The sequence below is a fragment of the Pseudophryne corroboree genome, chromosome 6, assembly GCF_028390025.1.
Source record: "Pseudophryne corroboree isolate aPseCor3 chromosome 6, aPseCor3.hap2, whole genome shotgun sequence".
In the NCBI taxonomy this organism is placed as follows: domain Eukaryota; kingdom Metazoa; phylum Chordata; class Amphibia; order Anura; family Myobatrachidae; genus Pseudophryne; species Pseudophryne corroboree.
In genome coordinates, this window is record NC_086449.1 from 306,608,446 (window position 1) to 306,634,313 (window position 25,868).

The 25,868-nt window shown below is 47.0% G+C and overlaps 1 protein-coding gene across 8 annotated transcripts in view; it reads right to left on the reverse strand.

The window, feature by feature from the left end:
• Positions 1–25,868, reverse strand: part of LRRC49 (leucine rich repeat containing 49) — a 394,882-nt gene that overhangs the window by 86,658 nt on the left and 282,356 nt on the right. For all 8 annotated transcript variants that reach the window (XR_010179247.1, XM_063926210.1, XM_063926208.1 and 5 more), the window contains one exon: positions 22,703–22,839. Coding sequence is in view for 7 of the 8 variants with exons in the window: in XM_063926210.1 (XP_063782280.1) it covers positions 22,703–22,839 (137 nt within the window). In the remaining variant the exon portion in view is untranslated. The remainder of the gene's footprint in view (positions 1–22,702; positions 22,840–25,868) is intronic.

The following is a 25,868-nucleotide window of genomic DNA, read 5'->3' on the forward strand; positions in this document are numbered from 1 at the left end:
ATGGTCATCCAGACTGGTGGGGAAGGTTATTTTTCTATTGTTGCAGTATGTACATGCAGATGACAAGTACCACTCATTATCTGCAATGATGGGTTTAAAATAGAGATGAGCGGGTTCGGATCCCTAAAAACCGAACCCCCTGAACTTCACCACCCGAACCCAGCTCGGATTTTCCCGCCTGACTCGGAAACCAGAACGAGGCAAAACGTCATCACCCCGCTGTCGGATTGTCGCGGGGTTTGTATTCCATATAAGGAGCCGCGCGTCGCCGCCATTTTCACTCCGGCATTGAAGAGTGTAGTGAGAGGACATGTCTCCGTCTTCAGTGTCCTGCATCAGTACAGTGGTAGTGTCTTGTGCTGCATCAGTCCAGTCACAGTGGTGGTGTCCTCTGCTGCCATATGTCCAGTGCTGCTGTATTAGTCCAGTCCGGTGGTGCTGTGTTGTCCTGCATCAGATCACTGGTAGTGTCTTGTGCTGCATCAGTCCAGTCACAGTGGTGGTGTCCTCTGCTGCCATATGTCCAGTGCTGCTGTATAAGTCCAGTATAGTGGCGCTGTGTTGTGCTGCATCAGTCCAGTTACAGTGGTGGTGTCCTCTGCTGCCATATGTCCAGTGCTGCTGTATAAGTCCAGTCCATTGCAGTGGTGCTGTGTTGTCCTGCATCCGTACAGTGGTAGTGTCTTGTGCTGCATCAGACCAGTCACAGTGGTTGTGTCCTCTGCTGCCATATGTCCAGTGCTGCTGTATAAGTTCAGTCCATTGCAGTGGTGCTGTGTTGTGCTGCATCAGTCCAGTGGTGGTGTCCCTGTGCTGCTGTGTATGTCCAGTGGTACTGCTGTATATGTCCAGTGATACTGCCGTATATATGTCCAGTGGAACTGCCATATAAATCCAGTGATACTGCTGTATTGGTACTGCCGTATAAATCCAGTGGTACTGGCGAATAAATCCAATCCAGTGATACTGCCGCATATGTCCAGTGGTACTGCCAAATAATTCCAGTGATACGGCCGTATATGTCCAGTGGCCATGCCGCATAAATCCAGTGGTACTGGTGTATAAATCCAGTACAGTGATACTGCCGTATATGTCCAGTGATACTGCCGTATATGTCCAGTGATTCTGCCGTATATGTCCAGTGATACTGCCATATAAGTCCAGTCCAGCGGTGCTGCCATATAAGTCCAGTGGTATTGCCGTAAATTCCAGTGGTACTGGTGTATAAGTCCAGTGATACTGCCATATAAATCCAGTCCAGTGGTACTGCCGTATAAATTCAGAGGTACTGCTGTATAATTCCAGTGATACTGCCTTATAATTCCAGTGATACTGCCGTATAATTCCAGTGATACTGCCATATAAATCCAGTCTAGTGGTACTGCCGTATAAGTCCAGCGATACTGCCGTATAATTCTAGTGATACTGCTGTATAATTCCAGTGGTACTGGTGTATAAGTCCAGTGATACTACCGTATAATTCCAGTGGTACTGGTGTATAAGTCCAGTGATACTGCCATATAAATCCAGTCCAGTGGTACTGCCGTATAATTCCAGTGATACTGCCGTATAAATCCAGTGGTTCTGACCTGTGCTGTATATTAGTTTCTCCATTTAAAGGGGTTATTAATACTTAATCCAAATCATTTTTACAGGGTTTGCACTGTGTGGTGTAGGGATACGCTCTCCTGTGCCGCATATTGTGTTATATAACTCCAGAAAAATAATGGAGAACAAAAATTTGGAGAATAAAATAGGGTAAGATCAAGAACCACTTCCTCCTAGTGCTGAAGCTGCTGTCACTAGTCATGACATAGACAATGAAATGCCATCAACGTCATCTGCCAAGGCCGATGCCTAATATGATAGTAGAGGTCATGTAAAATCCAAAAAGCCAAAGTTCAGTAAAAAGACCCAAAAAAATAAACGTAAATGGTCTGAGGAGAAACATAAACTTGCCAATATTCCATTTACGACACGGAGTGGCAAGGAACGGCTAAGGCCCTGGCCTATGTTCATGACTAGTGGTTCAGCTTCACATGACGATGGAAGACCTCATCCTCCCGCTAGAAAATTATAAGAGTTAAGCTGGCAAAAGCACAGCAAAGAACTGTGCATTCTAAGATGGTATCACAAATCCCCAAGAAGAGTCCAAGTGTGTCGGCGGTTGCGATGCCTGACCTTCCCAACACTGGATGGGAAGAGGTGGATCCTTCCACCATTTGCACGCCCTCTGCAAGTGCTGGAAGTAGCACCCACAGTCCAATTTCTGATATTCAGATTGAAGATGTCACTGTTGAAGTACACCAGGATGAGGAAATGGGTGTTGCTGGCGCTGAGGAGGAAGTTGACGATGAGTATTCTGATGGTGATGTGGTTTGTTTAAATCAGGCACCGGGGAAGACACCTGTTGTTCGTTGGATAAGGCCATTGTGATGCCTGGGCAAAATACCAAAAGAGCCACCTCTTCGGTGTGGAATTATTTCTCCACAAATCCGGACAACAGGTGTCAAGCCATGTATTGCCTCTGTCAATCTGTAATAAGTAGGGGTAAGGACGTTAACCACAGAGGAACACCCTCCCTTGTACATCACCTGCTGCGCATTAATCAGAGGTCAGTGTCAAGTTGTGAAACTTTGGGTAAGAGCGAAGCAGTCCACTGACAGCTAAATCCCTTCTTCCTCTTGTACCCAAGCTCCTGCAAGCCTCACCACCAACTTCCTCAACGTCAACTTCCTCCTCAGTCAGGAACGTCAGTAGTCCTGTAGGCCATGTCACTGACAAGACTGAGGCGTCCTCTCCTAACCGGTATTCCTCCGGAGGATCCTTGAGTGGTACGCCTACTGCTGCTGTTGCTGCTGGAAGACGATCATCATCCCAGAGGAGAAGTCGGAAGACCACTTGTACTACTTCAACTAAGCAACTGACTGTCCAACAGTCCTTTGTGAAGAAGATTAAATAGGACAGCAGTCATCCTGTTGCAAAGCGGATAACTGAGGCCTTGACAGCTATGTTGGTGTTAGACATGCGTCCGGCATCCGCCATTAGTTCTGTGGGACTTAGAGAAATGTTTGAGGTAGTGTGTCCCCGGTACCAAATCCCATCTAGGTTCCACTTCACTAGGCAGGCGATACCGAGAATGTACAGAGACATCAGAAAAAGTGTCCTCAGTGTCCTAAAAATGCAGTTGTACCCACTGTCCACTTAACCACGGACATGTGGACAAGTGGAACAGGGTAGACTAAGGACTATATAACTAACAGCCCACTGGGTAGATGTATTGTCTACAGCAGCAACAACCGCAGCGGCACCAGTAGCAGCATCTCGCAAACGCCAACTCGTTCCAAGGCAGGCTACGCTATGTATCACGGCTTTCCGTAAGAGGCACACTGCTGACAACCTCTTACGGAAACTGAGGGACATCATTGCACAATGGCTTACCCCACTTAGACTCTCCTTGGGATTTGTGATATCGGCCAATACCACCAATATTGTGCGTGCATTACATCTGGGCAAAGTCCACCACGTCCCATGTTTTGCACATACAATTAATTTGGTGGTGCAGAATTTTTGTAAAAATTACAGGGGCGTGCAGGAGATGCCGTCGGTGGCCCGAAAAATTGCGGGCCACTTTCGACATTCAGCCATCGCATGCCAAAGACTGGAGCACCAGCAAACACTCCTGAACCTGCCCTGCCATCACCTGAAGCAAGAGGTGGTAACGAGGTGGAATTCAACGCTCTATATGCTTCAGAGGATGGAGGAGCAGCAAAAAGCCATTCAAGCCTATACATCCACCTACGATATAGGAAAAAGAGGGGGAATGCACCTGACTCAAGCACAGTGGAGAATGATTTCCGTCTTGTGCAAGGTTCTCCAACTCTTCGAACTTGCCACATGTGAAGTCAGTTCAGACACTGCCAGCTTGAGTCAGGTCATTCCCCTCATCAGGCTTTTGCAGAAGCAGCTGGAGAAATTGAAGGAGCTAAGACAGAGCGATTCCGCTAGGTATGTGGGACTTGTGAATGGAGCCCTTCATTTGCTTTGCCAGGATTCAAGGGTGGTCAATCTGTTGAAATCAGAGCACTACATTTTGGCCACCGTGCTCGATCCTAGGTTTAAAGCCTACGTTGTATCTCTCTTTCCGGCAAACACAAGTCTGTAGAGGTTCAAAGACCTGCTGGTTAGAAAATTGTCAACTCAAGCGGAACGTGACCCGTCAACAGCTCCTCCTTAATTTTCTCCCGCAACTGAGGCTGCGAGGAAAAGGATAAGATTAATTAAGACTAATTTTTTAAAGTGCCATCCTGTATGACACTGCCGTACAACTCCAGGGGTACTGCCGTATAAGTCCAGGGGTACTGCCGTATAAGTCCAGTCCACTGGTACTGTCTTGTGCTGCATCAGTCCAGTGGTGGTGTCTTGTGCTGCCATAGTCCAGTGGTGGTGTCCTGTGCTGTATATTATTTACTCCAAATAAAAGGTTTATATACATTACTTATATTATTATCCAAATTATTTTTACAGGTTTTGCCCTGTGTGGTGTAGGGGTATGCTCGCCAGTGCTGCATATTATTATCATAGCTCCAAATAAAAGGGTTATCATTATCCAAATTAATTTTACAGGCTTTGCTGTGTGTGTGTGTGTGTGTGTGTGTGTGTGTGTGTGTGTGTGTGTGTGTGTGTGGTTTAGGGGTATGCTCTCCTGTGCCACCAATATTGTGCGTGTATTACATCCGAGCAAATTCCAGCACGTCCCATATTGCTTGTGCCTCACACTTGTGTCGCTTAGCTTAGTCATCCAGCTAACTCATTGCACCTCTTTTTCTTCTTTGCCTGATGTGCTGTTTGGGGCCTAGTTTTTTTTACGTGCCGTCCTGTCTGCCATTGCAGTGCCATTCCTAGATGGGCCAGGTGTTTGTGCCGCACACTTGTGTCGCTTAGCTTAGTCATCCAGCTACCTCATTGCACCTCTTTCTTCTTTGCATGATGTGCTGTTTGGGGCCTAATTTTTTTTAAGTGCCATCCTGTCTGCCATTGCAGTGCCACTCCTAGATGCGCAAGGTGTTTGTGCCGTACACTTGTGTCGCTTAGCTTAGCCATCCAGTTCCCTCATTGCACCTCTTTTTCTTCTTTGCAACATGTGCTGTTTGAGGCCTATTTTTAAAACTGCCATCCTATCTGACACTGCAGTGCCATTCCTAGATGGGCCAGGCATTTGTGCCGCCCACTTGTGTCGCTTAACTTAGTCATCCAGCCACCTCGGTGCAACCTTTTGGCCTAAAAACAATATTGTGAGGTGCCAGGTGTTCAGAATAGACTGGAAATGAGTGGAAATTAATGTTACTGAGGTTAATAATACCGTAGGATCAAAATTACCCACAAATTCTGTGATTTTAGCTGTTTTTATGTTTTTTTTTTCAAAAATCATCCAGATCCAAAACCAAAACACGAAAGGGTGGTTTTGGCAAAACCAATCCAGATCCAAAACACGAGCATGGAACCAGAACCAAAACCATAACACAAAACACGAAAAGTGCCCGCCGCACAGCTCTAGTTTAAAATGCTGAGCTGAAAACACAAAGCCACTCCTGCACAAATTATGTATTCCAATAATGATAGCCTTCAAGTCTCCTCCTGAGCTACATGTTTTACAAAACACCCTACATCACGCCATTATACACTCCCAACTTTGGGGATAATTCAGATATGGTTAGAGTTGGTAGTGATAGCGCTGTATGGTGATGCAGCAGGAGGCGTCTATTACATGCAGATGCCTCCTGCTACCGTAGTGATCTGACCTGTGTCCTAGAACGCATTGGATCAGTCACTCACTATAAAGTGACGTACACAAGTTGCATGTTGCAGAGGACAGGATATCTATGTGCAGCTAAAGAGATCCTGTACCTTTTCCCTGCAATAATCAGTACTTTTGCTTCTGAATAACCCCCTTTGCGTCTTTATATAAATTGTAGTTATTTAGACAAAATTGTTATGTTATTATCCAGGGTTTAAAGGTCTGAGAGTTAACTTGTGTAATGTACTAGCAAACGTGACCCTGTCACTCCCTGAAGTGAAATTAGTCAAGGGTTAAAAAAAGTAATTTGACGGGGGGCGTGGCTTGGCGCCCTGTGAGAAGGTTGCATCTCTGTAGAGATCCCACTGCGACAGGGGTTAAATCCCCTCTACACTGAGCCTGGCACTGTGGCACCCTTGACAAGTTTCCGCCCCTGTACTGTGCCGGGGAGAGAGAGTTGCAGAGCCGGGGAGCAATTTACGGAGCTCCTGCAGGTGGCGGCCCTCTGCCCCTCCCAAGCTGCGGACTTCCGGATGCGCCCACCAGCGCTGCTCGCCGCTACCTCCCTCCTTGCCTGGCTAACCATCCGCACACCTCACTTGCTGACTGCCGCTGCCCTCCCACTGTCTGCATTGGTGACAGTGCAGACACGGGCTGTGCCCATGACACTCCACAGCTCCCAGCGGCCTTCTTAAACGGAGCTCACCTGTTAGATCCCATTCTTGCAGAGGCCCTGAAGGGAGAGGAGGACTCAGGGTCTACTAATAACTGCTGGCTGCCGCACTGTGTCCCTTGGGACTCCTGGAAGACAACTTTCTCTGCACCTGAGGTGAGCTTCCACTAACGCTGTGGAGGGCTCCCTTGGCCCCTTCCTTCATATCCCACCCAGGTACACGGCCCAGCCTACCTCTCTTCAATAAAATAATCACAAAGAAGGAGCCACAGCGCTGCTGCTACCCTTTTAAATATCCCAGCTGGTATTTTCAAATTCTCCATCAAAGAGATAAACTTCAGGGGGTGTGGCCTGACGGAGCACCGGGACGGACGTGTTATGGATCAGCTCCTGTCACAAAGCGCTTGATATACCCTTCCAATGGTCCCCAACTACCCTATTCGATTCTTCCTCACCCCCTGACCTGTCGTGAGTACCCCCCTGTGGCGCTGCGGAGCCGGGAGGCTTTCTTACAGTCTCTGTAGGTTATGGCCTACTCAGATCCCGGAAGCCGTGGCCTCAATTAGCGACGCCTGCCTGCTGGAGACGCGCTGTCAGCGTGGAGGGCCGGGGATCAACCGCTGCCTGCGGCCCACATTATAGCCTGCGGGACTGTGCAGACACCAGCGCTCCCTTCCTGGCTGTGAAAGCACCTAACCCTGCCTCCACCAGCAGAGGCCCATCTCAGCATTAGAAGCCGGGAGCTGGATTTTGGCTGCTGCCTGACGACAGGCTCCGCGACGGATCGTGACTTAGGTGTCAGGCCGAGGTGCCCAGACAGCAACAGAGGAGAAGACAGCTGCTTAGGGTGAGGTGTGCCCGACCCTGTCCTGCACCTCAACAGCAAATATCCCCCTCCTGAGACCTACCAGTGGCACCAACTGTTCAGGCGGCTCCTTCCGCCACCCGACTATTATGGCCTCCATACAGAACTCAAGCCGGGCCCTGAAGTTTGGAGGAGATCCGGCTGTGCGTTCCGGGACCAGAACGCGGCTGCAGCCGGACCCGTGGAATAGCCTGTGGTCACCAGCCTCACCTATACTGCGGCGGTGTATCGTCTCAGACCTTCTGACATCACCGGACTATGGTGGAATTCCCTCTCTGTGCCCAGGATTGCCAGGTGAACTCTGTAGCCTCCTGTCTGTGCCCCTGGCGGCAGCCATTTTACACTCTCACCAGCACCATACAGCTGCATTATCCTGCATAAGTGTCAGTGAACCTATAAGGCAGCCTGCTTAGTTTATGCTATTTCATTTCTCCTGCCTGAGCATCATTTACATCCGTCGTATGTGCTATACAGTAAATCACTCCGCTGTGACCTTTCTTCTGACTAGATTTGAGGTTGGAGTCCCCTGATCTTACCACTGCTTCTTCACCTTCCCCATTGGGCCCTCTCTGTTGAGACGTGGATGCCATTCACTCCTCGGAGTCGTATACGGTGTTGCTCTGACAGGATGTAGTCCCCTTTCAAATGTCTCCTCTCTGTGACTCCTCGCAATCATTTTAGCCGACGTATCTACGTACGTGGCATAGAAGCTATCTACCGTTCTGAAGCTCCAGTGGGCTTCTCCTTTCTACTGGTGTTATTTTCTCTCTTGAAGGTACGACATCATGCCTCCAAAAAAGCATAAAGCCTCCAAATCGATTTCTCAAGTCGCCTTTTTTAAGCCTTCTCCTTATCGTAATACGTCTCAAGGTACTGGGATTCCTGCCACCGGATCGGACCCCTCGCCTACAACTTCCTCACCCATAACGGCCGTATCTTCATCTCATACTCCCTCCTCCTCTCCATGTCTGGAGGACAGCGAAGCCTTAACGGTGGGCAACATGAAGCTTCTGTTACACCAGCTTAAGGACGAAGTGGCGTCTGAGTTTCATACTTTGTTGCAGTCTTGCCAACGTTCTATTGAGAATCTAGGCGAGAGGACCGGACATCTGGAAACAGAGGTGGTCATTCCAAGTTGATCGCAGCCAGCAACTTTTTGCTGCTGCTGCGATCAACTAGTCCACGCCTATAGGGGGAGTGTATTTTAGCTTAGCAGGGCTGCGATCGCTTGTGCAGCCCTGCTAAGCTAAAAAAAAATGTAAGCAGAACAAGACTAGCCCTGGACATACTTACCCTGTGCGGCGATCTCAGCGATGCTGGGGCCGGCTTTGACATCAGACATCCGCCCTCCGTTCTCATGGACACGCCTGCGTTTTCTTTACCACTCCCCGAAAACGGCATGCAACGGTCCGGGGACGCCCAGGAACGCCTTCTTTTTGTCAATCTTCTTGCGGTCGTCTCTGCGACAGCTTCCTTCGTTGTACACAACGAAACCCGGCGACAGGGGCAACGCCGCGCCTGCGCAGTGTGTCTGCCGTGCATGCGCATTCCGGACCTGTTTGCACCGCAGCGACAAACCGCTGCGTGCGAACGGGTCGGAATGACCCCCAAAGATGGGTGAGGTAGTGGGCTCTCATAATACCCTTATCGACTCTCATGATACCCTTGAGGGAGAAGTGGCAGCTTTGCGGGATAAACTAGCAGATTTAGAAGACCGCTCGCGCCAAAATAACTTCAAGCTCAGAGGGGTTCCTGAATCCGTCCCTAATAGCAGCCTACATGACTATACTATCGAAATATTTAAGAAGCTGCTGCCTTTCGCTACCTCATCGGATCTGATATTGGAGCATATTCACAGAGTTTCGAACGTCGAGAGATGTCTTAATGAGAGTCCATTATTTCCACATTAAAGAATCCTTGCTCAAAGCGGCTAGGCCTTCCTCTGACACGGTGGACGCTTTGGGCCCGCTTCAACTTTTTGGAGACCTATCACAGTACACCCTCATCAAAAGACGTTCTTTTCAACCCGTCACCATGGCCCTTCGGAAAGCTGGTATCATATATAGGTGGGGCTTCCCCACACGTTTATTAATTTCTAGAGAGGGCTCCACTATTGTCGTGTCTTCTGTGGAGGACGGTATAAGACTTCTTCACAAATGGAATATATCTGGAGATCTATGGACCGGCTCTCCTGACCGCAGACTTCAGCAGGACTGGTCGATAGTTGGGAAGTAGGGCCTAACTCCTGCTGTATCCTCCTTGTCAATAACGGCCCTTTATTGGGCAAGTGCTGATTTTCATAAGGTTTTCCTAAGTTAAGAGTTTGTTATAGTCCACTACCTCGCTCTTTAATGCTTACTGTGATATTGTTTGGCGGGATTTTACTTCATATCGACTATTGCTGATTCCACAGACTTCTGGTCTACATTGGGTGTTAAATTTTTGCCTCCCTGTTACACTTACAGTGTTACTCTTTGTTAGATCTAGGACTCTGTGACCTCTTCCAATCTCGCATACTGCTGAGGTATTGACTTTATTTACTTGCTATGCCATGTGCGAATGTTTAAATTTTTTCGTTCTTTGATTGCGGGGAGGTTGGCCACTAACCTCTCTAGTTTGTCGTGTGAGGCGCTGTATGTTTTGGCGCCTTACTATGACTCTGTCTCTGCACGGAGTCGGTTCTTTTTTTTCTGTGTTGTGTTTTCTCTCTTTTTTTTCCTTTCTTTCCGTGTGCCTCCCTTTGTGTCTCGTCTCCCCCATGCTCCTTTTTTTTTCCTCTCTCTGTATATTCAGGATACGGTACTTTTTCTAATTACATTTGTTGGTTTAAGCGGACAGTTCTCTTTCCTGTTAGATAGTTATGGTTAACATAGTATCATTGAATGTTAAGGGATTGAATTCCCCACAGAAGCGTAGATTGGCCCTGTCCTCCTTCTATAAAATGAAGGTGAATATAGTCGCTATACAGGAAACTCACTTTAGGAAATTAGACCCACCTAGATTTCATGATAATCGCTTCCCTACCTGTTATATGGCTAACGGCCCCACAAAAAAGGCCGGCGTTGCTATACTTATTTCCCGCGACTGCTCTTTCAATTCAGAATCCCAGATTGTAGACCCCATAGGTCAGTATTTAATGTTAATTTGACATCTTGAGGATAATATTGTTACTTTGGTTTCATGCTATGCCCCTAACTCTGGTCAACTTTCATTTTGCAGGAAATTATGCTCCTTGATACAGAATCACGCTAAAGGTGCCGTAATGATACTGGGGGACTTCAGCTTAGTTGTTGACCCCTCTATGGATAGATCTCATCCCACTAGAAGTCCTTTAGCTAGATCTAGGACTTCGTCAGATAAAACCCTTGGATTTCGCCAATTACTAGGAGAGTATGATCTCTATGATGCATGGAGGACTAAACACCCTACGGATAGAGATTATTCCTTTTATTCCCATGTCCACTCCACGTATTCTAGAATTGAACTCGTCTTGACTGATAAAGAGTGGTTACAGACTATAATGAAACTTACCATATTGCCGATGACCTGGTCAGACCACTCCCCGCTAAAAGTAGTTTGGGAACCAAAAGCCCGTAGAGTATCTCCAGGCCCTTGTAGGCTAGGAAACTTCCTGTTATGTCATTATGTAGCTTCTCTTGCCATTGCCATACATCAAACTTTAAAGTTGTTTCTAGAAACTAACAAACCCGAAGATACTCGGTTTTTAATAACTGGTGCTCTTTTAAAGCTGTATTACGGGGGTCAGCCATTTAGGCAGCGGCATGGCTTAAACGTTCTCAAAATGCTGAACGATCATTAGCTGAAAGCAAAGTCGCCAAACTAGAATTAGCACATAAGGCTGATCTACAAAATAAAAATACCTTTAAGCTTTTGATTGCCGCTAGGGAAAAGGTGAATTCCTTTTCTCTTCGGGAAGTGCAAGGTAATATTGCTCAAGAGATTTTATGTATTTGGGAATAAGGCAGGTCGACTTTTGGCACGGAAACTGCGAGGTCGACAAGCTAAAGCCAGACTTCACTATATTTATTCTTCTACGGGCTCTAGAGTCTCTGACCCTTATGATATAGCAGACACCTTTGCACAGCATTACTCTCAACTTTACAATTTACAGTCAGATCCTGTTACTCCTCAACCCATGGAGGCTGAAATACAGTCCTTTTTGAAAAACCTGTCCCTCCCGACACTGAACTCTGAGGCCTGCCTGTCCCTCAGCTCCCCCTGGACTATTCCCGAACTTGAGGCAGCTATTGATGGCCTCCCGCGAGATAAAGCGCCGGGCCCTGATGGATTTCCATCCAATTTTTATAAAACTTATAAAGCAGATTTAGCACCGGTGTTGTTGGCCGTTTTTAACGAGGCATCAGATGTTGGGAGGTTCCCGAGGGAGATGCTTGAAGCGCAAATAGTTGCTATCCCTAAGCCGGGTAAACCTCCCACATCTGTTCAAAATTAGCAACCGATAGCTCTGTTGAATACAGAAGTAAAGCTTTTTGCTAAGCTTATCGCTAATCGTCTTTGCTCTTTATTGCCTTCCCTTATAGCTGCTGATCAGGTTGGCTTCGTCCCGGGCAGGCAGGCCCCGGACAAAACTCGGAGTTTACAATGTCATGGAGTATTGTAATGCTCATAAAACGCCCCTCTTGGTCCTGTCACTGGACGCTGAGAAGGCGTTTGATAGACTCCATTGGGGGTATCTAAGATCTGTTCTGTGTAAATTCGGCTTTCAAGGGAGGTTCCTGGACTCCATTTTTGCTTTGTACTCCACTCCCTCTGCAAGGGTGTCTGTTAATAGGTGTCTGTCCGGGGGTTTCGATATTCTAAACGGCACCAGACAGGGGTGCCGTTTGTCCTCCCTTATTTTCGCTCTAGCTATCGAACCCCTGGCTGAAACTATTAGGACTGATTCGGTAGTCTTGGGACCTGAGATAGGAGAATTGAGTCATAAAGTCAACCTTTTTGCAGATGATATCTTGCTCTGTTTGACCCACCCTGAATCCTCCCTTTCAGGCCTCCATGCCATATTGGACACATATTCCAGAATATCATACTACAAATGAAATACCTCCAAAACGGAGGCTCTACCGCTCAATATACTGCCGCATATCCTAGCTTTACTTAAGGATATAGATAAGCGAGATCTATTCAATATTTAGGTATCCATCTATCGCTAGACAGAGATCTTTATGACTGCAACTATGTACCTTTGTTCAATGCCTTCAAAAACTGATTAAGGAGTGGTCCCTACATGAATCTCTTGGCTAGGGCGTATTTCTGCAACCACGATGGTACTGTTACCTAAACTCCTCTATTTGTTTCGGGCCATCCCCCGCAATTTCCCTAAACCTCTTAGTGTCAGGGCTAATAAAATGTTATCTCACTTTATCTGGAAGGGATCTAGACCCCATATTGCTAGGCAGGTTCTGTCTTTGCCTAAGGGTTTTGGTGGGATAGCTTACCCCAACTTGGACGCGTATCACTCCGCCTGTCTCCTTAGCCAGGCTCGCGATTAGTTTGTCGCGCATTCCCCCAACCCATGGGTAATTATTGAAAAATCTTTTTTAGGGTCAATTAATATTACAGATCTATTTCTGTTGCCTATACATAGCGTTCCGAAATGGACTGGTCCTGGGGACGTGATTAGATGTACTCTGAAGCTATGGCACTCTGTGGTTCTGTCTGACCCAACTATTGCGTTACCTGCAGCGGATCTTCAGAACCATAGCTTGTATTATTCCTAATCTTACCCTAGATGCCTGGATCGATGCTGGAGTTGCAAGATTGAAAGAGCTTTTCTCTGATGGTGGTTTAGTACCTTTCTCTCAACTCCAATTTCATTTTGGTATATCGAAACATGATTTCTTTAAGTACTTACAATTACGCCACTGGCTCCATTCCTATATTGACAAGTCTAGTAGTCCCCCTCCTCTACCTGCTCTTTTACTCTGTAGGTTGTCTTCCCCTGGCAATAGAGGTGGGATATCTAGATGGTATCAGTATATTGTTCTTTTGAATAAAACAGGTAAGCTACTTTCGCAGATTAAGTGGGAAAAGGACCTCTCTATAATCCTCCAGGAGGAAGAGTGGGACACAATTTCCTTAATGTGCTTTAAAATCTCTAAATGTCTCCAGCACTCCGAAATGTTCTATAAATTATGCCATAGGGTATACTTCACTCCGCAGCGGCTTCATCATATTTGGCCCTCGACATCCCAGCTATGCTGGCGAAATTGTGGTAGTGTGGGTACCATTTTACATATTTTTTGGGACTGTCCGGTCCTGAGGCTGTTGTGGACGGAAGTGTTCTCTCTTTTGAGGGTAGTGTTGAGATCGGATGTGCCACTGGACCCAGTGTTTGCCTTATTCCACTACTCCCCACATGCTCTCCTCAGTTGTGATAGGTATATTGTTGGCCACATCTTAATATCTACTAAGGAAGCAATAGGTCAATTGTGGAAATCGCAGTCAATACCTAACATTCAGACTGTTTTCAATAATACCCATAAGCATTTCCTCTTTGAAACAGCAGGTTGTGTGTACTCTTCATCCCCTTCTTCAATCCATACGAGATGGTTTAAATGGAGTGAATTCCGGGAGAAGCGAAGTCATTCCGTACTTTGTAGTGATCCCATTGACACGTCAATTTTAAATTCTCCACACTCTAATACTAACCAGATGTAACAGATACCCCTCTTTTATTTTTATGTTTCCGTACCTGTGTATGCTGTTCCCCTGGACATATATGTTATCTCCCCATTGTCTGTACGTTTCCCCTCATGTGTCGCTGTATTATATTGTTTCTCTCTTTCCCACTCTCTACAAAGTTTTCTATCTTAATCTTTTTTATTTATTTTTATTTCTTATGGTTCTGTCTATGTTTGATTTAAAAATTTTATGTACACTGTCGGTGAACTGAGTATTTTGATCAAGATTTATTGTGTAATATACGTTTCATGTGTACGCTCAATATTGTATTTTTTGTATGATCTGTGTTAGTGTACACTTACTGTATTTCTTGTTTCTTCTATATTTGGAAATTAATAAAAAACATTATTGAAAGAAGTAATTTGACAAAATCTATCTGCTGTGCGTTTGTGTTCTCTTGTTTGTTTGTGTTTACTTTTAAATACATTTTCTTTGTATTAGCCTTGATGTTTGTGAATGCTTATGTATATATTTCAGTGTAATTACATATAATGGGTGTGGTATGAGTTGCCGGCAGCAGGGCGAGCGCAAAAAAAAAACCCTTGAGGGCACGCTGCGCTCGCCACACTGCGGGTACGGTGGCACACTATGAGCGCCACACTATTTATTCTCCCTCCAGGGGTGTCATGGACACCCCAAGAGGGAGAATACTTGTCGGTATAACAGCGGTCGGGATTCCAGCGTCAGTATGCTGAATGCTGGGATCCCGACAGCCGGTATATCAAGTGTCACCCCATGTAATATGTAATAAAAAAAATAGACAGCAATACATTTATATTAAATTATACATATCATGCTATTTGAATATAGAGCTCTCCTTTAATAAATAAACAAGTCTTATGCAGGGCCGGATTAACAATGGGGCGGATGGAGCTGCAGCTCCAGGCCCCCCTTCAGAATAGGCCCATAGTCTTCAGCTGTGCTGCTAAAGACAGGAAAATATGTTTTCCTGCTGCAGCAGCATGCAATGGCAGCCCGAGGTCCCCCCGCCCTCCAGCAGTTGCCATGACAACCCCTTCCCCTGTGGCACCGGCGGTACAAGCTAGACTACAAACCATACCGCACGGCGCACAGACAAGATCTTTAAACACTCGGCGGCACAGTGGAAGGCTTCACTAGCCCTCCCTGCGCCGCACACACAATGACGCGGCGCCTCCTCTAAGCCGCATGACGTCACAAATGTGCCACCCCGCCACCGCCGCAGGAGGCACTGACTGACAGCATCACAGCAGAGCAAGATGCTCCGTGAAGGCGGCCCGGGCAGGCTGACTGATCACCTGAGGTGTCAGCCCTGCTGGCTGCGGCACAGCTCGTAAAATAATACTAAATAAGGCACTGACATTACACTGCTCAAAAAAATAAAGGGAACACTAAAATAACACATCCCAGATCTGAATGAATGAAATATTCTTATTAAATACTTTGTTCTTTACATAGTTGAATGTGCTGACAACAAAATCACACACAAATTATCAATGGAAAATAAGATTTTACTCACCGGTAAATCTATTTCTCGTAGTCCGTAGTGGATGCTGGGAACTCCGTAAGGACCATGGGGAATAGACGGCTCCGCAGGAGACTGGGCACATCTAAAGAAAGATTTAGGACTATCTGGTGTGCACTGGCTCCTCCCCCTATGACCCTCCTCCAAGCCTCAGTTAGGACACTGTGCCCGGAAGAGCTGACACAATAAGGAAGGATTTTGAATCCCGGGTAAGACTCATACCAGCCACACCAAATAACTCGTGATAGGAACCCCGGTTAACAGTATGATAACAAATGGAGCCTCTGAACAGATGGCTCGCCATAACAACCCGATTTTTGTAACAATAACTTTGTACAAGTATTGCAGACAATCCGCACTAGGGATGGGCGCCCAGCATCCACTACGGACTACGAGAAATAGATTTACCGGTGAGTAAAATCTTATTTTCTCTGACGTCCTAGTGGATGCTGGGAACTCCGTAAGGACCATGGGGATTATACCAAAGCTCCCAAACGGGCGGGAGAGTGCGGATGACTCTGCAGCACCGAATGAGAGAACTCAAGGTCCTCCACAGCCAGGGTATCAATTTTGTAGAATTTGCAAACATGTTTGCCCCTGACCAAGTAGCAGCTCGGCCAAGTTGTAAAGCCGAGACCCCTCGGGCAGCCGCCCAAGATGAGCCCCCTTCCTTGTGGAATGGGCTTTTACAGATTTAGGCTGCGGTAGTCCACCGCAGAATGCGCAAGCTGAATAGTGCTACAAATCCAGCGCGCTATAGTCTGCTTAGAAGCAGGAGCACCCAGCTTGTTGGGTGCATCCAGGATAAACAGCGAGTCAGTTTTTCTGACTCCAGCCGTCCTGGAAATATAAATTTTCAGGGCCCTGACTACGTCCAGTAACTTGGAATCCTCCAAGTCCCTAGTAGCCGCAGGAACCACAATAGGTTGGTTCAAGTGAAAGACTGATACCACCTTCGGGAGAAAGTGAGGACGAGTCCTCAACTCTGCCCTATCCATATGGAAAGTCAGGTAAGGGCTTTTTCATGACAAAGCCGCCAATTCTGACACATGCCTGGCCGAAGCCAGAGCCAACACATGACCACTTTTCATGTGAGATATTTCAAATCCACGGTTTTAAGTGGCTCAAACCAATGTGATTCCAGGAACTCCAAAACCACATTGAGATCCCAAGGTGCAACTCGGGCACAAAAAAGGGGCTGAATATGCAGCACTCCCTTACAACGTCTGAACTTCAGGCTGACATCCTTCCTGGCTTTGATCAGGATAAGAATGACTTCCTCCGGAATGCCTTTTTCACTCAGGATCCGGCGTTCAACCGCCATGCCGTCAACGCAGCCGCGGTAAGTCTTTTAACAGACAGGGCCCCTGCTGCAGCAGATCCTGTCTGAGTGGCAGAGGCCATGGGTCCTCTGAGATCATCTCTTGAAGTTCCTGGTACCAAGCCCTTCTTGGCCAATCCGGAACAATGAGTATAGTTCTTACTCCTCTTTTTCTTATTATCCTCAGTACCTTGGGTATGAGAGGGAGAGGAAGGAACACATAAACCGACTGGTACACCCGTGGTGTCACTAGAGCGTCCACAGCGATCGCCTGAGGTTCTCTTGACCTGGAGCAATATCTTTTTTATTGAGGCGGGACGCCATCATGTCCACCTGTGGTCTTTCCCAACGGTTTACCAGCATTTGGAAGATTTCTGGATGAAGTCCCTATTCTCCCGGGTGGAGTCTGCTGCGGAAGTCTGCTTCCCAGTTGTCCACTCCCGGAATGAACACTGCTGCCAGGGCTACCCCATGATTTTCCGCCCAACGGGGAATCCTTGTGGCTTCTGCCATTGCCCTCCTGCTTCTTGTGCCGCCCTGCCTGTTTACATGGGCGAGCACCGTGATGTTGTCTGATTGGATCAGTACGGCTGGTTTTGAAGCAGGGGCCTTGTTTGGGTTAGGGCCTTATAAATGGCTCTTAGCTCCAGAAAATTTATGTGAAGTGAAATCTCCTGTTTTGACCACAGTCCTTGGAATTTCACTCCCTGTGTGACTGCACCCCAGCCCCGAAGGCTGGCATCCGTGGTCACCAGGACCCAGTCCTGTATTCCGAATCTGCGGCTCTCTAGTAGATGAGCCCTCTGCAGCCACCACCGCAGCGACACCCTGGTTCTTGCCGACCGGGTTATCCGCTGCTGTATCTGGAGATGGGACCCGGACCATTTGTCCAACAGGTCCCACTGGAAATTCCTTGCGTGGAACTTTCCTAATGGAATTGCTTCGTACGAAGCTACTATTTTTCCCAGGACTCGTGTGCATTGATGTACCGACACCTGTCCCGGTCTTAGGAGGTTTCTGACTAGAGATGACAACTCCTCGGCTTTTTCCATTGGAAGAAACACTTTTTTCTGGTCTGTTTCCAGAATCATTCCCAGGAACAGAAGACGTGTCGTCGGGACCAGCTGTGACTTTGGAATTGAGAATCCAGCCCTGCTGTTGCAGCACTTCCCGAGAAAGTGCTACCCCCTTACCAACTGTTCCTTGGAGCTCGCCTTTATCAGGAGATCGTCCAAGTACGGGATAATTAAACTCCCTTCTTGCGAAGGAGTATCATCATTTCGGTCATTACCCTGGTAAAGACCCTCGGTGCCGTGGATAATCCAAACGGCAGCGTCTGGAACTGATAGTGACAGTCCTGTACCACAACCTTGAGGTACTCCTGGTGAGGAGGGCAAATGGGGACATGCAGGTAAGTATCCTTGATGTCCAGAGAGACCCTGTAATCCCCCTCGTCCAGGTTCGCAATAATCGCCCTGAGCGATTCCATCTTGAACTCGAATCTTTTGTTATATGTGTTCAAGGATTTTAAATTTAAGATGGGTCTCACCGAACCGTCCGGTTTCGGTACCACAACATTGTGGAAAAGTAACCCTTTTCCTGTTGAAGGAGGGGTACCTTGATAATCACTTGCTGTGAATACCGTTTTTGGATAGCCACCAACACTGCCTCCCTGGCAGAGGGAGTTGCCGGTAAGGCAGATTTTAGGAAACGGCGGGGGGGAGACGTCTCGAATTTCAGCCTGTACCCCTGAGACACTGTTTGAAGAACCCAGGGATCCACCTGTGAGAGAGCCCACTGTGCGCTGAATCTCTGAGAGGGGCCCCCACCGTACCCGGGTCCGCCTGAGCAGCCCCAGCGTCATGCTGTGGACTTACCGGATGCAGGGGAGGACATCTGCTCTTGGGAACTAGCTGTGTGCTGCAGCTTTTTCCCTCTACCTTTTCCTCTTGGCAGAAAAGATGAGCCTCTAGTCCTCTACTTTTCTGGGGCCGAAGGGACTGTACCCGATACTACAGTGCTTACTTTTGCTGTTGGGTAGCTTGTGGCAAAAGTTTTGATTTCCCAGCCGTAGCTGTGGAAACGAGGTCTGAAAGACCATCCCCAAACAGTTCCACCCCCTTATAGGGCAAACTGCCATGTGCCGTTTTGAATCGGCATCGCCCGACCATTGCAGAGTCCATAACCCCCGTCTGGCGGCAATGGTTTTACATATCGCTTATTAGTGATGCCAGTCGGCAAATATCCCTCTGTGCATCACGCATGTATAAGACAGCGTCTTTTATATGCTCTATTTTCAGCAAAATATTGTCCCTATCTATAGTATAAATATTATCCGACAGGGAATCTGACCACGCAGCTGCCGCACTGCACATCCATGCCGAGGCAATAGCAGGTCTCAATATAATGCCCGTGTGTGTGTATATAGCTTTAAGGGTAGTTTTCTGCTTTCTATCAGCAGGTACTTCAGGGCGGCCGTATCCGGAGACGGTAGTGCCACCTTTTTTAATAAGCGTGTAACCGCTTTATCTACCCTAGGGGGTATTTCCCAACGTGACCTATCCTCTGGCGGAAAAGGGTACGCTGCTTAGAAATTATCAATTTCTTATCGGGGGAAGTCCACGCTTCCTCACACACCTCATATCAATTCCTCAGATGCAGGAAAACTACTGGTAGTTTTCTGTCACCAAACATAATACCCTTTTTTGTGGTACCTGGGGTATTATCAGAAATGTGTAATACATTTTTCATTGCCTCAATCATGTAACGGGTGGCCCTATTGGAAGGTACACTAGTCTCATCGCCGTCGACACTGGAGTCGGTATCCGTGTCAACATCTGTGTCTGCCATCTGAGGTAGCGGCCGTTTTAGAGCCCCTGATGACATTTGAGACGCTTCGACAGGCACAAGCTGAGCAGCCGGCTGTCCTATGTCGTCAAACCTTTTATGTAAGGAGTTGACACTGTCACGTAATTCCTTCCATAAGTCCATCCACACCGGTGTCGACCCCGCAAGGGGGTGACATCCCATTCACAGGCATTTGCTCCGCCTCCACATCATTATCCTCATCATACATGTCGACACAGCAGTACCGACACACAGTACACACACAGGGAATGCTCTGACAGAGGACAGGACCCCACAAAGCCCTTTGGGGAGACAGAGGGAGAGTATGCCAGCACACACCAGAGCGCTATATACCACAGGGATATCACTATACAGAGTGTTTTTCCCTTATAGCTGCATAATATATTTATACTGCGCCTAATTTGTGCCCCCAATCTCTTTTTAACCCTTTTCTGTAGTGCAGGACTGCAGGGGAGAGCCAGGGAGCGATCCCTCCAGCGGGGCTGTGAGGGAAAATGGCGCCAGTGTGCTGAGGAAGATGGCTCCGCCCCTTTTTCGGCGGGCTTTCTCCCGCTATTGTAAAAGTTCTGGCAGGGGTTAATAAACACCTATATAGCCCCTGGGGCTATATATGGTGTCAGTTCGCCAGCCAAGGTGTTAATATTGCTGCTCAGGGCGCCCCCCCCCAGCGCCCTGCACCCATCAGTGACCGCAGTGTGTGGTGTGCATGAGGAGCAATGGCGCACAGCTGCAGTGCTGTGCGCTACCTTGGAGAAGACAGAAGTCTTCAGCCGCCGATTTTCCGGACCACCTTCTTGCTTCTGGCTCTGTAAGGGGGACGGCGGCGCGGCTCCGGGAACGGACGACGAGGTCGGGTCCTGTGTTCGATCCCTCTGGAGCTAATGGTGTCCAGTAGCCTAAGAAGCCCAAGCTACCACTACTTATGTAGGTTCGCTTCTTCTCCCCTTAGTCCCTCGGTGCAGTGATCCTGTTGCCAGCAGGTCATACTGAAAATAAAAAACCTAACATATACTTTCTTCCTAGGAGCTCAGGAGAGCCCCTAGTGTGCATCCAGCTCAGCCGGGCACAGAAATCTAACTGAGGCTTGGAGGAGGGTCATAGGGGGAGGAGCCAGTGCACACCAGATAGTCCTAAATCTTTCTTTAGATGTGCCCAGTCTCCTGCGGAGCCGTCTATTCCCCATGGTCCTTACGGAGTTCCCAGCATCCACTAGGACGTCAGAGAAATCAAATTTATTAACCCATGGAGGTCTGGATTTGGAGTCACCCTCAAAATTAAAGTGGAAAAACACACTACATGCTGATCCAACTTTGATGTAATGTCCTTAAAACAAGTCAAAATGAGGCTCAGTAGTGTGTGTGTGGCCTCCACGTGCCTGTGCATTGGCCAATTCACTAACTAAACCCCCATCATTTATTTATTGATGTTGTGAGGATAAGTGAGCTCATTTTGGTGAATGCTGAACTTTTTGTTTCTATATTTTTGAGTAGGTGGCCATGGGCTACATGCACCCCACCCTATTAGTGGCGAGTGCGGATACTGCACCCCGCTTCTGGGGTGGCGAGTGCTGTGGTTTTCTATTTGCTGGTATATTTCAGGGTTAATCCTTGGTTAACTCATTAACTGTGGCCACAAACTTTGTTCATGCACCCCAATTATCTTAAACCTGTGTCAGCTGCCCTTTAGTAATTTATCAGCCAGTGTCAGGCGACTAGTGTACCTTTTAAAAGCCATGCAGTTCATGGCAGGTACACCTTACACCAAGTGGGCATATTTGCAGTTATATTATGTGATACAGTTGCCAGGTTTTAATTTTTTATGATTTTGTGATAGTGTAGGACCTGCATGAAGGTGGGGTACCTTGGCGAGCGGTATGCAGGCTTCCGTGCATTGGCCAATTCACTAACTAAACCTCCATTATTTATTCATTTATTCATTGATGTTGTGAGGATAAGTGAGCTAATTTTGGTGAGTGCTGAACTTTTTGTTTCTATATAGATAGATAGATAGATAGATAGATAGATAGATAGATAGATAGATAGATAGAGTTTTATAGATAGATTTTTATATTTTTCAAACATGCATACGCACACTTGTAAAATAAATATATATATATATATATATATATATATATTTGTAGCAATGACTGCGGCACTCAGGGTCTTGTAATAAAGCAAAGTGTATTAGCAATTCACGCCATAAAACATCAACGTTTCGAGGGTGTCTAGCCCCTTTGTCAAGATGTGTCTCACATCTTGACAAAGGGGCTAGACACCCCGAAACGTTGATGTTTTATGCCGTGAATTGCTAATACACTTTGCTTTATTACAAGACCCTGAGTACCGCAGTCATTGCTACAACTTAGTTATCCTTCCTACTGAAGGCACCGGGGCGCTTTCACCATCGGAGGAGTGCCGGGCTTTGCATACACCATATATATGTGTGTGTGTGCGCGTGCACTGGTCTTATGTATTAAGAAATGAGACACTGAGGGGTTTATTTACTAAGCGTCTGGTTCTAAAATATAGCGCTTCTGATCGTGTTTAAGCCCTAAAAATGTAAACGGCAATGCTTTTACTAGCCGTGTTTAGCTAAGAAAATCATTGCCCTTTTAAATTTCTAGCATAAACAGAACCGGACACTTCATAATAAATCCATAAGGGGCTAATGAAGTACTGAATGCAGGCCTGTTTTCAGAACATATCTGTGTATGGGAAATGCAGAGTCTTAAGTAGTTCAATCGCATCTCCACTTCAACGCATATGTGGCTGATGTGCGTTAACTCTGCAACAATTAATATTTTTCAATACATATTTTAAAATGCTATTATTTTATTAATTCCCTCATTTTCCAACTGTTGCAAGATGTAAAACAAAGAATACAATAAAAGAACAGAATAAAGATGTAAAGATTACTGTATATTGTAAAATGGTATGCCAATTTCAAATTACCTTTTTTCATCTCTAAATTCATAATCTGCAGATATAGAACCTTTGCTTCCCTGATCTGAATTTGTGCCAGGTACAACTCGTTTTTGCTGAATATCCCACTGGCGTGCAGCATTGGAAATGGCAATTCTTTTTTTTTCCTGGAACAAGACATTGCAAAAAATAGTAATTTGTCAAGGAACAGGTACAATACACATTTAACCCACTGAGAGCTGCAGAATCAGCATCAGTCTGTGGGACACAGAAATTACTACAATGGAACTATTTACTAAGCAGTGCACGGCCTAGAACAACAGAACACAAAAAAGTATGTTTAGCTTTAAGCAAGGGGCTTTATTTATGAAGTGCTCTGAGCTTCCCACTGATAGAGAGTGCCATTTCAAATGTTCACCTCCAACCCAGTGGGAAGCGGAGAATTACAAGTCACCGCTTTGTAAATAAAGCCCATAATGTTTAACTGACTGAACTGTATGTTTTCTAAAGAAGTAGTTGTGTTCAGATTTTAAACCAGCTTTAAAGAACAGATTTAAGTTTAGGAAACACTTCAGATTAATCACTCGAATAAAGAAACATACAGTGAAATACGGATCTTTCCGAGAAAGCAGGTAGGTAATAGATAATAAGATTTTACTCACCGGTAAATCTATTTCTCGTAGTCCGTAGTGGATGCTGGGAACTCCGTAAGGACCATGGGGAATAGCGGCTCTGCAGGAGACTGGGCACAACTAAAGAAAGCTTTAGGACTACCTGGTGTGCACTGGCTCCTCCCTCTATGACCCTCCTCCAGACCTCAGTTAGGATACTGTGCCCGGAAGAGCTGACACAATAAGGAAAGGATTTTGAATCCCGGGTAAGACTCATACCAGCCACACCAATCACACCGTATAACTCGTGATACTATACCCAGTTAACAGTATGAAATATAACTGAGCCTCTCAACAGATGGCTCAACAATAACCCTTTAGTTAAACAATAACTATATACAAGTATTGCAGACAATCCGCACTTGGGACGGGCGCCCAGCATCCACTACGGACTACGAGAAATAGATTTACCGGTGAGTAAAATCTTATTTTCTCTGACGTCCTAGTGGATGCTGGGAACTCCGTAAGGACCATGGGGATTATACCAAAGCTCCCAAACGGGCGGGAGAGTGCGGATGACTCTGCAGCACCGAATGAGCGAACTCTAGGTCCTCCTCAGCCAGGGTATCAAACTTGTAGAATTTAGCAAATGTGTTTGCCCCCGACCAAGTAGCTGCTCGGCAAAGTTGTAAAGCCGAGACCCCTCGGGCAGCCGCCCAAGAAGAGCCCATATTCCTCGTGGAATGGGCCTTTACAGATTTAGGATGCGGCAGTCCAGCCGCAGAATGTGCAAGTTGAATAGTGCTACAGATCCAGCGAGCAATAGTCTGCTTTGAAGCAGGCACACCCAACTTGTTGGGCGCATGTAGGATAAATAGCGAGTCAGTCTTTCTGACTCCAGCTGTCCTGGAAACATAGATTTTTAGGGCCCGGACTACGTCCAGCAACTTGGAGTCCTCCAAGTCACGAGTAGCCGCAGGCACCACAATAGGCTGGTTCAAATGAAACGCTGAAACCACCTTTGGGAGAAATTGGGGACGAGTCCTCAATTCCGCCCTATCCATATGGAAAATCAGATAAGGGCTTTTACAAGACAAAGCCGCCAATTCTGACACACGCCTGGCCGAAGCCAAGGCCAACAGCATGACCACTTTCCACGCGAGATATTTTAGTTCCACGGTTTTAAGTGGTTCACCAATGCGACTTTAGGAAATCCAACACCACGTTGAGACCCCAAGGTGCCACTGGGGGCACAAAAGGGGGCTGAATATGCAGCACTCCCTTAACAAATGTCTGAACTTCAGGTAGTGAAGCCAGTTCTTTTTGGTAGAAAATCGATAGAGCCGAAATCTGGACCTTAATGGAACCCAATTTTAGGCCCATAGTCACCCCTGACTGTAGGAAGTGCAGAAATCGACCTAGCTGAAATTCCTCCGTTGGGGCCTTCCTGGCCTCACACCACGCAACATATTTCCGCCATATGCGGTGATAATGGTTAGCGGTCACTTCTTTCCTAGCTTTAATTAGCGTAGGGATAACTTCCTCCGGAATGCCCTTTTCCTTCAGGATCCGGCGTTCAACCGCCATGCCGTCAAACGCAGCCGCGGTAAGACTTGGAACAGACAGGGCCCCTGCTGCAGCAGGTCCTGTCTGAGCGGCAGAGACCATGGGACCTCTGAGATCATTTCTTGAAGTTCTGGGTACCAAGATCTTCTTGGCTAATCCGGAACCACGAGTATAGTTCTTACTCCTCTCCTTCTTATTATTCTCAGTACCTTGGGTATGAGAGGCAGAGGAAGGAACACATACACCGACTGGTACACCCACGGTGTTACCAGAGCGTCCACAGCCATCGCCTGAGGGTCCCTTGACCTGGCGCAATAACATTTTAGCTTTTTGTTGAGGCGGGACGCCATCATGTCCACCTGTGGCATTTCCCACCGGTGTACAACCATTTGGAAAATAAGAATTTACTCACCGATTATTCTTTTTCTCGTAGTCCGTAGTGGATGCTGGGGACTCCGTAAGGACCATGGGGAATAGACGGCTCCGCAGGAGACTGGGCACACTAAAAGAAAGATTTGGTACTACCTGGTGTGCACTGGCTCCTCCCTCTATGCCCCTCCTCCAGACCTCAGTTAGGATACTGTGCCCGGAAGAGCTGACACAATAAGGAAGGATTTTGAATCCCGGATAAGACTCATACCAGCCACACCAATCACACCGTATAACTCGTGATATTTTACCCAGTTAACAGTATGAATAACAACTGAGCCTCTCAACAGATGGCTCAACAATAACCCTTTAGTTAGGCAATAACTATATACAAGTATTGCAGACAATCCGCACTTGGGATGGGCGCCCAGCATCCACTACGGACTACGAGAAAAAGAAATATCGGTGAGTAAATTCTTATTTTCTCTAACGTCCTAGTGGATGCTGGGGACTCCGTAAGGACCATGGGGATTATACCAGAGCTCCCAAACGGGCGGGAGAGTGCGGATGACTCTGCAGCACCGAATGAGAGAACTCAAGGTCCTCCTCAGCCAGGGTATCAAATTTGTAGAATTTAGCAAACGTGTTTG